Source organism: Cyprinodon variegatus, unplaced genomic scaffold (assembly GCF_000732505.1).
Source record: "Cyprinodon variegatus isolate N-32 unplaced genomic scaffold, C_variegatus-1.0 Scaffold1091, whole genome shotgun sequence".
NCBI classification, from domain to species: domain Eukaryota; kingdom Metazoa; phylum Chordata; class Actinopteri; order Cyprinodontiformes; family Cyprinodontidae; genus Cyprinodon; species Cyprinodon variegatus.
Genome location: NW_015151544.1, coordinates 211,958 through 223,729, shown reverse-complemented (window position 1 = coordinate 223,729; position 11,772 = coordinate 211,958). Strand labels below are relative to the sequence as shown.

The following is an 11,772-nucleotide window of genomic DNA, read 5'->3' as shown; positions in this document are numbered from 1 at the left end:
TGCTCTGGGAATATAAGTACAAGCCACACTTTTCAGATGTAGAAACACAGCTATTTGATTTCTACTTCAAAATTACAGTTTGTACTGATACGTCCCAATAGAACACCCTGAAGTTTGGATTCACAAGGAATAAAAAAACTCATATGAAAAGTGTGAAGGCGTACGAATAACTTTCTATGGCAATAATGGTTAAAAAGACATTTTTTCATCCACATTCAGGGAATTTTAGGATGTAAAGAAACAGATTAAAGTTGAATTGATTCAGAAACATCCATATGGACTGAATTTTGTTTCAAAAACGTTTCTTTTTTTTTTACTTTTTTGGATTGAGTATGAACTGGATGGCTGAGAATAAACAGTTTGGCATCGATGTTGAGAAGGAGCACCATATTCCACCCTGATCTACTGAAGATCCTCTAACAGGGTTTCTGATCCGCTGTTCTGTCAGATGAGCATACCCGATGAGACCAGCATACCCATAGTCAATAATCGTTTATCCCTTTAGTTTATCCACGTTTGTATTAAAAATAAACTTTAAACTACCTCAACGGGCGTGTATCCGTTTAGCCATGTACGAGAAAACTATTTGAGTACTTAATATTTGGTCTTTTTTGAAGCGTATGGTGATCTGACCTTAAATAGTTTTTTTTGCACGTGACTAAAGGGATACACGCTCGTTGAGGTAGTTTAAAGTTTATTTTTCATACAGAACTAAAGGACTAAACTCAAATCGTGCATATTGACTATGGGTATGCTGGTCTGACAGAACGCCAGGCCTCATGACTCCTTAATCATTAACAGTTCCTGCTGCCATGCAGCTGTGTGGGTGTGTTGGTACCTGTTTAGCAGGGTAAACATGCTCCTTATCAAGTCTGCCAGCGATCGGGGCCAGTTCCCTGTCTGCGTAGTCTCTGCAGGTCTGTCTCAGTAGCTGATGCGTCTCTGGCAGCTCGGCCAGCTGAGACAGACTCCGGCAGCCTTTGAGACACAAACCTAGAACTGAGGAAGAAAGAAAACATACAGATATCAATGAAAGCCCCTCCATCGGCTGCTTTAGTCCTCATCGACGAAGAAGTCACCGATATTAATCTGACTCAGCCGTTTGTTCTACTGTCTCATATGCTGGTGAGGATCCTAAGTCATCCAGGTCAGAGTCATTCCAAAAAACAATCCACTGGACTTTGTTTCCAAGTTTGAAGACATTTCTCTTCCCATCCAGGGAGCTTTTTCAATTAAAAATGTCAGAAATAGGATTGAGTTCCAGGGAATATAGAGTGGACCAAAACAAAGCCTTGTTTTTGTAGAAAACATGCCAATTGAAACGGACGAACGGGTCCACCCCTTTGGAATGGGGGTCATTTGGCCTCTTTGTCAACCTGCAAAGCCCCATACCTGTCTATGTTTTTGAAATGGGGTCATTTAACGGTCGTTTCAAGGCTAAATCTGGTCGTTCCATCATAGCCCAATTTTTAACAAGTATTTCTGGACTAAATCAAGCCGTCTGTTTTTCTCACACTTTAGTCCAATAATAGATTTAAAAAATACCTGTCAACCAAATGTAGACGATGTTCGGACACATTTTTAATGTCTTTTCAAGCAGTTTTGAAGACATTTCGCATCCCATCCAGGAAGCTTTTTCAATTCAAAATGTCAGGAATAGCGTTGAGTTAGAGGCTTTATACTGTTAGGCTAATTATCATTGATGATGTGTGTTTATTACACCTTAATATTAGCAGTTCCTTGGTCAGGTTTCATTCTGTACGTGGCAAATATTTGGGAATAGAATGAGAGCGGTTTCCTTCAGCTAAGAACGAAGTGTAATATTTTGATAAGGCTAAAGTCATGGATGTCTAATCATCTGCTAACGTGTATGATGTAAAATATGATGATGTGGCAGACTAAAGATGTATAAAATGCCTTTTTAACTGTTAATCTGGGCCACTTCCTGAGAGGTGAGCAGCTGCCTTCTGTAACTCTAGGCAATTTCTCTTATCCGAGTAAGATAACAATTTCTATCAGAATCTGTTGTCATGTCTCCTGGTTATTTAATACATTTATGTGATAAAGTGTTATTTAAAGAGTTTCTCCATAGTGATCTCTTTTCAGGAAAAAGAACCGGAGAGATAGAGCATCAAGGTGCAGACAGTGACCCAACAAAGGCTTGTTTTTTTTTTTGTTTTTTTTGTTTTTAGAAAACATGCATGTTGAAACGGACAAACGGGTCCACCCCTTCCGAATGGGGTTAATTTGGCTTCCAAAGGGGTGGACCCGTTTGTCCGTTTCAACATGCATGTTTTCTAAACAAAAACAAGGCTTTGTTGGGCTACCGTATAAAACCTTGAACTTATTCCTGACAGTAGGAAGCGAAACGTCTTCAAAGAGGTTGTAAACACTCACATCATTGACTTTATAAATCACATCATTATGTTTAAATATTGCGACATTTGGTTGAAAGGTGAAAGGAAATAATTTTCAGATTTATTATTGGACTAAAGAGGGACTAAAATCAGACCCACTTAATTTAGTCCAGAAATACTTGTTATAAATTGGGCTATGACGGAACGACAAGATTTAGACTTAAAATGACCTTTTAATGACCCTATTTCAGAGACATAGACAGGTATGGGGCTTTGCAGGCTGACAAAGAAGCCAAACGACCCCCATCCTTGTTCAATTCACAATGTCAGACATAGCGTTGAGTTCAAGGCTTTATCCAGTAGCCCCACAAAGCCTTGTTTCTGTTTAGAAAAGATGCCAATTGAAACAGACGAACGGGTCCACCCCTTTGGAATGGGGGTGGTTTGGCTTCTTTGTTCGCCTGCAATGCACCATACCTGTCTATGTCTCTGAAAGGGGGGTCATTTAACGGTTGTTTTAAGGCTAAATCTGGTCGTTCCGTCATAGCCTCCTTTAGAAAAGGGGTCATTTGGCTTCCGGGGGGGGGGCGTTCATCTGTTTCAATTTGCATGTTTTCTAAACAAAACAAGGCTTTGTTGGGCTCCTGTATAAAGCCTTAAACTCAACGCTATTCCTGACATTTTGAATTGAAAAAGCTTCATGGATGGGAAGCGAAATGTCTTTAAACTTAGAAACAAAGTTTTGTTTTTGTAACTTTTGTGGAAGTTCTACTGTCTCATTCAGCAGCTGGGAAAGATGATAATGTGTTCATGGCAAATGTAAAAATCTAAAACTCACCAGAGCAGGAATGCCGTTTATTCCTAGTCAGCTTTGGCTACAATTTGAAGCAATTAACAAAAATAATGTTAAGTTTGAAAACAGGAGAAATCTAGGTAAATAGATCAAAGCTCTACTGCTGTTAAAACCAAACCGACCAGCAGCCGGGTCCTTGAACGCACCAGCAGCTAACCAGCTCGAGCTCGGCTAATTAGGTGAAAGGTCGTTTCCAACATCAGTCACCTTCATCTAACTAATAACTATTCTGAATCAAACGTCTCGGCGGGAGAATTCAGAGCTATATTATTAACCAAATCACGTCTGAGGCGGAACCTGTTTTAAATGACGGAGCTAATTTTAAAGCTAACTTAGCTAACAAGTTCAAAGCCAGCTAACCGATGTGCTAATGAGCTTGTTTCAATCCCACTGAGAGGCAGACACCAGAGGGTCTATCAGAGGAATGTTTCCTATAATGTGTTTAATAAGACAGGTTGGAAAAGGTTAGGTAACCTGCGGTGTGGGCAGACAGCAGCCTATCATTCAGCAGCCGCACCGTTAAACGGCTAACCTCCCTCTGTCAATCACTCGCTGCTTATTTTAAAGTTCCGCATTCATCCCCTGTGGGCCTCCTGCTCAGAAACTCACCTTTTCTAGCTTTAAAAAGAGCAGACATTGTGTCTTCTTCACCGCACAATCCCCAATAGAAAGTTTATGAAATGCCGTGCTGCCTTCAGGCTCTGTTGTTTTAATCATTGACAAGTTGGCTACCGAAGCTTTGTGAGTTGACTCGGTGCTGTTTATATTAATACTTTGGCGTGTATTTTGAAAAATGCTTTCAAATTTATAATTTTATTTTTATCATTTTAGATTTTGATCTCTTGGAGCAATATAAGCAGTCGATATAAAGATTTTAAGAATCCCGAGCACACCTGAAGAGGACAGAGGACGTATATGGACCACGTGACGTATTGCTGCATTCACTGCAGCTCGTAAACAGCACATCCAAAGTGAAAAGCAAATGAACAAGAAGACCAAACCTAAATATTTATTTTCTATAGAGGGGATTCATTTTTCTGTATCTGTACTCTTCCTGTTAGATCTCAGTGCTGAGTTTGATACAGTCCATCATGACATCTTTTAAGATATATTTGAAATGTTTGTAGGAATTAAGGGAACAACACTAGGCTGGTTTAAATCTTATTTATCTGACAGATTTCAGTTTGTTCATGTGAATATTGAATCCTCCTCATGCTCTAGGGTTACCTGTGGAGTACCACAGGGATCAGTGCTAGGACCAATTCTCTTCTTTTATGTATCCATTCATCTTCCGTCACAATTATCCCTGCTGCGGTAGCGAGGGGTGCTGGAGCCTATCTCCATCTGTCAATGGGCAACAGGCGGGGCACACCCTGGACAAGTCGCCAGGCAACACAGAGACAAACACCATAATCAACCATTCACGCACACACTCACACCTAAGGAGAATTTAGAAAACCCAATTAACCTAACATTCATGTTTTTGGACTGTGGGAGGAAGCTCGAGTACCCGGAGAGAACCCAGGCATGCTCAGGGAGAATATTCATACTCAATGCAGAAAGACCCCGGGCTGGGAATCGAACCCGGAACCATATGCGTAAAATATATTCTGTCTCCTTGAACCCCAGTCAGCCTCAGCTGATGGCCGCTCACACTGAGCCTGGTTCTGCAGGAGGTTTCTTCCTGTTAAAAGGGAGTTTTTCCTCTCCACTGTCGCTACAAGCATGCTTAGTGTGAGGGATTGCCTTCAAGTCAATGAGTTGATGCAATCAACTGGTTTTCCTTAGATAGAAAACTTTGAATGAACTGTAAAGTGCCTTGAGATTAAGTGTTTTTTTGGCTTTATATAAATAAACTGAATTAAATTGATATTTCAAAATGTTTAAGAAATGAACCCATCCTGTCAAAGATTCCTTACTGATTTTATTCAGATGATCTTAGTCTGATTTAAAATTAGTTTGATCAGTTATACAATTTTAGAGTGACAAAATATGTAAGAAAAGAAATCGTGTGGGGGGCATTCACGTCACTTTACATAAATGTAATGTAAACATAAAATTGACGGCAGAATGAAAATGTAATTTTGAACAAAGTATCCTTTTTTCAATGCATCAACAATCTTGTTGATTCCAAAGCAACTCTGCATGATGTAGCTTTATTTATAGAAAAAAGTGAACCATTATTGAAAAAAAAAATCATCAAAGAAATCCTTTGGAATTATTTATAAAATATGCTGAATAAAAATTAAATAAGTAAAATAAGAAAGCAGCTATTAACGCAGTTCAATTAGAGGTGTCCTAAATCATCTTTATGCCTGTTCTTTTTCTTTTATCTTAATCTCTCTCTATATGCCCTTGTATGATTGTCATTACCTGATTCATATATCCCAAAATATATATATTTTAACAACAAAAAAGTATTTTTTGTGAAATAAAAAAAATGTATTCAGCCATAGAGGGATCGATTTTTCACGTTTATTTTTTAGCACCATAAAAAGTCACTTAAGGATGTCCAGTGTGTCGCTCTCAATCTCACTTTCCTTTAGGATGGAGCAACAGTGGTAGAGGTCGAGGAAAGGACCAGAGAATTGGAGTAAGAAGAGGTTTGGAGAAATAAAATGCTGAGAGAGCTACAGCATCACCAGATGATCAGCAGGCGGGTTTCACTTGCTGGCAGAGGTGAAGGTGAAGCATCCTCTCTGGTGGAACTGCATGTCCCTGATACGGCGCACCGACTGGATCTGGGGCTGGAAGGCGCAGAAGTCGTTGTAGTGTCTGTAGTCACCGCACTCAAACAGGTACTGGTAGCCTCTGTATCCGGGGTACTGGTAACCCACCCAGCTGAGAGAAGAAGGCAGAGGATCACAGGAGTTATGTGTTTGCAGTGAGCAGGTCTACATAGACTTTAATGTGAACCAGCAGCAGAGGATCCTGTTTTAGAGATCTTGTAACAAGAAGTGAGGTTTGCTGCTGTCCAGAAAGTCCTATTTAGTCTCTAATGAGAATCTAACAAGGTCAACTTGTAACTGTAGAGCTACTTCCATTATTAATCTGCAGGCTCAATTGAAAGGTCAGAGGTTATTGAAATGGCTCTGCCTCATCTTCAGGTAGTTTCTATGTAGTGTTTTTATCTAAGAGCAGTAAGATGAGCTTCTACCTATTTGCTAGAAAATCCTTTCAGTCGTTTATTGTTCTGTAAAACAATAAATGACATATTCTGATGTGGGAGCTGGTTCCGAGCTCGTCTGCCTGGCTGAGTGTTTCCTGGACGGGGCTGCCTTTTATAGTTGCTTTCTGCTTCTGTCTCCTTGAACCCCAGTCGGTCTCAGCAGATGGCCGCTCACACTGAGCCTGGTTCTGCTGGAGGTTTATTCCTGTTAAAAGGGAGTTTTTCCTCTCCACTGTCGCTACAAGCATACTTAGTGTGAGGGATTGCCTTTGAGTCAATGAGTCGATGCGATTAACTGGTTTTCCTTAGATAGAAAACTTTGAATGAATCTGACTGAATGATCTGGAGAACTGTAAAGTGCCTTGAGATGACATGTTATAAATTGGCGCTTTAGAAATAAACTGAATTGAATTAAGATGATCTACTTTGAGGCTGCAGGGTTTGGGAGGCTGGATTTCGGGTCTTGGTGGCATTTCTTTGAACATTAGATATGAACGACTCTCTTTAGGGGCTCCAAGGACATCCTAATGGCATCTTAGGACAATAGATTATGAGCTTCGTTACAACACTCAGTTCTTTTAGGAAGAGTTTAAGATATTTCAATAAAAACATACTTTCAGAGCATTTCTTTCTTTAAGGGTTAATATTAAAAATTTCACATGGATGTAAACAGTCTATAGATGCCATAGTTGCCTTTAAGCAGAGGTTTCAACTAACAAAGTACAAATACTTTGTTACATTTCTTAAGTAGACATTTTGGCTATTTGATAAAATTAAGTTGAGTAATTATTGTTTTAAACAACTTTTATTCCTTACGCTTTAAAAATAGACTTCTTAGTTTTGCTTCATTTAAGCTTATTTTCTTTATGGTCCGTTGGTATTTAAAAAAAAAAAATAAAAACCATCAAAATAAATGGTTTTATCCAGAAAATAATTTTTTAGTGGTTGGACTCGGTGCTGCCCCAACTTGTTGTTCACTGCATACCAAAATAAATAGTTTTTCAAGGTGATGCAAAGTTAAATCTGACACTATTACCATTAGTTATAAAATTAAAAAACTTAAGTCTAAGGTAATTATCATCCAGAATTGTAGAAAAATGTTCCTTTAGTTGGCTAGTGCAGTAAAGCTTCAGTCATTAACATTTTTTTCCTGCATTACCTTTACTTTTATGCTTTAAGTAATTTTAAAATGGTACATTTACACTTTTACTGGAGTAAAAAGCTGAAATTAATTTTCTAACTTCTACAAACGTGTTTTTAAACAGCAGGATTTATACTCCTACTTGAGTAATAAAAATGTATACATCTCTGCTTAACATACATAAGAGTTTGTAGTTATAATGTAACCAAATGTAAATAATAATAATAATAAAAAAAACCTCCTTCATGGCAGCATGCACGCAAATCAAATCATGCAAAAGGTTCAGAAGTAAAGGTGGCATAATAAACATTAATACTCCTCTGCCTTTAAAAAGTTTCTGGATGTTAAGTAGAGGTTTAAAGTTCCCTTAAAGAGTTTAAATGGGATATTTAAAAGCTCTCCAAGGTTTCTACAAACTGAGTAACAGTAAAGCTGTCCTGAAAATGCATCTGCTCTGATCTCCAGCTGCAGCTGAAGTAGGAGTGTCTACTCACGCTCCTCCTGGCACCCTCACGCTGCCCACTCTGTCACAGAAGCCATGCGCCCAGAGGGTAGGGACGTCGTCCTCCTGAATCTCCATCTTGTTCCCCTTGAAGTCAGAGAGCTCGAAGAGGCAGATCTTGTGCTCCAGGCTGTCCTGCAGAGAGGAAACCCGAAACACAGAGAGAGGATCTCAGGACTGCAGGATTTCTTCCTGCCGCTCTGTTAGGGACTCAACAGATGGCAGCACTGCACCAGTTTGGAGCCTGAGGGACCAGGCTGGAGCTTCATACACTTTCTTCAGTACCAATGATCCAACTACTGCTTTAGATAACACCGAAATGGAGGAAATGATTAAAATTTAAATGTATAGTAAAGCTCCAATTTAAACCTTACAAGTTTTCATGAATTTTGATTCTTATTGTAAAGCTTTACTTCATTCAACAGCTAACATAAGGACAGCCATTAGCCCAGAAACATGTGCTAAAAACAGAACTTTGTCTAATTTATAAGTCATGATGTATGAAAAAAAAAAAAAAAAGTTGTTGAAAGTCAGACTTTGTTTATGGGGCGGAATGCCGTCCAAATTTATCCTAAATAAAAACGCTGAAAGGCCAGCCTTTGTTCAGCCAGTCTGATGTGGTCACGGCTCTGCTCTATAAAAAGAGACTTTGAAAGCAGAGCTTTGTTTGGCTCTAGTTGAACCTGTTTAGGTTTCAACCACCCTAAGACATCAATGGAAGAAGGAATCTTTTCAGCACTGACAGCTGTCCTTTCTCAGCCTCCTAATGGAGGGGCGTCAGCACTAACAGCAGCACAGTTTACCATGCGGATGGGCCTGAGGGACATGAGGCAGTCGCTGCGGTAGGACATGCTCCAGGTATCCCAGCGAGGATACTCTCCCTTCTCCAGGATGAACATCTCGCCACGGAAGTTGGTCTGCTCGAAGGCAACGAAGCTAGAGCGGAGGGGTGGGCGGGGAGGGGAGGGCAGAGGGGAGAGGGGGGAGAAAGTAACACACGTGAAGGAGGGAGGGTGGATACGCTGGTGAAGATTCTCAGTCATCCAGGTCATAGTGATTCCAAAAGTTAAAAAACAATTCACTGGCGTTTGTTTCCAAGTTTGAAGACCATAACAACCCAGTCGGCCTCAACACTGAGCCTGGTTCTGCTGGAGTTTTCTTCCTGTTAAAACTGAGTTTTTCCTCTCCACTGTCGCTACAAGCATCCTTAATGTGAGGGATTGCCCTTATAGTCAATGAGTCGATGCAATCAACTAGTTTTCCTTAGATAGAAAACTTTGAATAAATCTGACTAGATGATTTGGTGAACTGTAAAGTGCCTTGAAATGACTTGTGTTGTGAATTGGCAATATAGAAATAAACTGATTTGAATTGAACCAGGATTTATTGTTCCACTCTATAAAGCTTGGAACTCAACGCCATTCCAGACATTTTGAACTGAAAAAGCTTCCTGGATGGGAAGCGAAACGTCTTCAAACGTGGAAAACAAATTCCAGCAGATTGTTTTTTTAATTTTTTAGGAATGAGGGTGGATCGCTTCAGATATAACGTGTCTGCGTGTGAACTTACGGGCCGCTCTCCACAATCAGACTGCGCACTCTGTCCATGCCACGGTCACACACGTTCATGCACTCGTCCATGACCTCCATCATCCTGCCCTGGAAGTTCTCCTGGTCGAACAGCAGGATCTGCACATTAAACAAACAGGCAGATGCTGATCATGTCACCTTTTCAGCATAACCCGGAAGCCGTTAAAGCATGGAAGGAATACAAGAATAAAAACATGACTATAAAGAATAAGAAACGTGCCTTCTGTTTCCTAAAACTGTATGAATAGAATTGTAGAATTCGCCTTTTATCGTCATAACACTGTCACAAGTACAAAGGAATGAAATTCACTCTGTGCATTTAAGCCATTCCTTTGGGGAGCAGTGTGGGGTTAAGGGTCTTGCTCAGGGACCCAGAGTGGCAGTCCGTGGGAGTGGGGCTTGAACTCGGCCGCCACTCCCACAGTTTGATCCAGTTTGATTTCTAATTCAAACTATTCGAGCCTCTGAACTCTCCCTATTTAATGTTTTCAGTAACAGTGAACTATTTCACATCACTAAGCTTCTTAACTAAGTGACTTAAACAAAACATTTTTACAATGATAAACTTAAGAAAATTGTTGCTTTAATCATCTTTAAACCAGTAAATTCATTTCCCCTCTCAGGGATCATCTCTGTGCAAAATGCTGCTTTAAAAACAACCTTTTTTTTTTATTGTCCACTAAAATGAAAACTAAATAACATTTGTATTCTAAGCTCAGAAAATTAAATTAAAATTCTAAAACCGCCATACTTCTAAGCCTTTGAACACATTTCATCTACTTAATCTGCTTACTATGCAACCTTTACCTTTTTTTTTTTAGTTTAGGTCCTTCAGAAGCCCCACTGATCTACAGAAGCTTAAAAGAACAGGTTGGTGCTGATGTGACTCACTCTGTAGGATCCCATGCCAGGCTCCCCGGTCTTGGTGGGCTTGCTGGTGGCAGCTGGAGCTGGGGCTCCCTTGTCCTTGGTATCAGCGCTCTGGCTGGAGGCGGACTTGGCGGTCTGAGACATGGCGAGGGGCTTCAGTAGAGTCTGATGGAGGAAAACCAGGGAATGGGGGAGTCAGAAATAGAGGTGTACGCAGATGCATTTGCAGATGTGTTGATGTGAAATAAAGGGAGGAAAGTGCTTTGTTGGGATTCATTGTTTATGCGTTGGATGCTGCACTTCTATTCAGGCCTTTTTCCTCGACTGAGATGGGGTGGGGGGGGGGGGGAGAAGTGGGGTGTGCAGCTCTGATGCTCAGCTGTGTATGTCTGCGTCTGTGTATCCTTACCTGCGTTAGTACAGCTTGCAGTGGCGTGTGAAGGAGGCTGGCTCGTGCTGGTCCAGTCAGAGCTAGAGCCAAGCTTTTTATACCCTGGCAAAGGCCAAACGTAAAGGCTCTCAGCACAATAGAAAGCCTCGCGTCATCACAGTTGGCCTGGTTCAAAGCCGGCTAGCCTGGAAACGCTGTCGGCCCCCTCTGGCCTGCCTGTAAGCATTTCACTGTCAAAGGATAGCACTGACCCAAGCAGTTTTACTCCGTGTCGGGCTGCTGGGCCTGTGAGCTGTAGCTACATGTAGACATGAGGAATGCAACGATCCAGAGCGTACAAAGAGATAATCACCTCCACGGCTAACAACAGAGCACTAAATTCAATAACTTAACCCGAGAACAAAGACAGCATGTTTAAAATCATCATCCTTCAGCTCTGAAGACTAAAATAGAACATAACATGCAGAAATATGCAACTAGACATATTCCTCAGAATAAAATCATCTAATTTAAGTAGATCTATAGAGTATTTATAGAGTATTACCAGTTTTAAAACCTTAAAGGTTTTTAAGTCATCAAAGGTAAATAATATAATAACTGTAGAAGTGATTATCCTGCTGCCTTGCATGTGTTGTCTGTTATTTCCACTGGTTTGATTTTAGAATTGCTCCTTTTTGTCTTATTCATCTCCATCAGTAAGTTTTATATTCATTTTTCAGCAGTAATGCTTTCGCAGTTCTCATTTCTTGCCTCTGTGGTCTTTAGTGTTTGACACATCGCTGTTTTTAGGGAAAAAGTGGCACTGTTTTGTTGTGCCAATTTGTACACTGAATTGCAAAGGGGGATGTTTCATAACTGCTCTCATACCAGATGCCGTCCTGGTGGGTTAAGTGAGCACGC

At 40.4% G+C, this 11,772-nt stretch overlaps 2 protein-coding genes across 2 annotated transcripts in view; both read right to left on the bottom strand.

Moving 5' to 3' along the window:
- The window catches only part of acads (acyl-CoA dehydrogenase, C-2 to C-3 short chain), a 15,586-nt gene extending 11,647 nt beyond the window's left edge, over positions 1-3,939 (bottom strand). Inside the window, exons 1-2 of the mRNA XM_015400294.1 lie at positions 3,820-3,939; positions 839-999 (exon numbers count right to left, since the gene is read on the bottom strand). Of these exons, the coding sequence (XP_015255780.1) occupies positions 839-999; positions 3,820-3,847 (189 nt within the window). The 5' untranslated portion in view covers positions 3,848-3,939. The remainder of the gene's footprint in view (positions 1-838; positions 1,000-3,819) is intronic.
- A 1,732-nt stretch (positions 3,940-5,671) lies between these two features.
- crybb1 (crystallin beta B1) lies at positions 5,672-10,997 on the bottom strand. Its single transcript, XM_015400297.1, has 6 exons — positions 10,891-10,997; positions 10,503-10,646; positions 9,592-9,710; positions 8,826-8,958; positions 8,015-8,157; positions 5,672-6,051 (listed from the first exon to the last, which is right to left on the bottom strand). Exons 2-6 carry the CDS (start codon positions 10,623-10,625, stop codon positions 5,874-5,876), a joined length of 696 nt encoding a protein of 231 aa, XP_015255783.1. The 5' UTR covers positions 10,626-10,646; positions 10,891-10,997; the 3' UTR covers positions 5,672-5,873.
- Between the last annotated feature and the right edge of the window lie 775 nt (positions 10,998-11,772).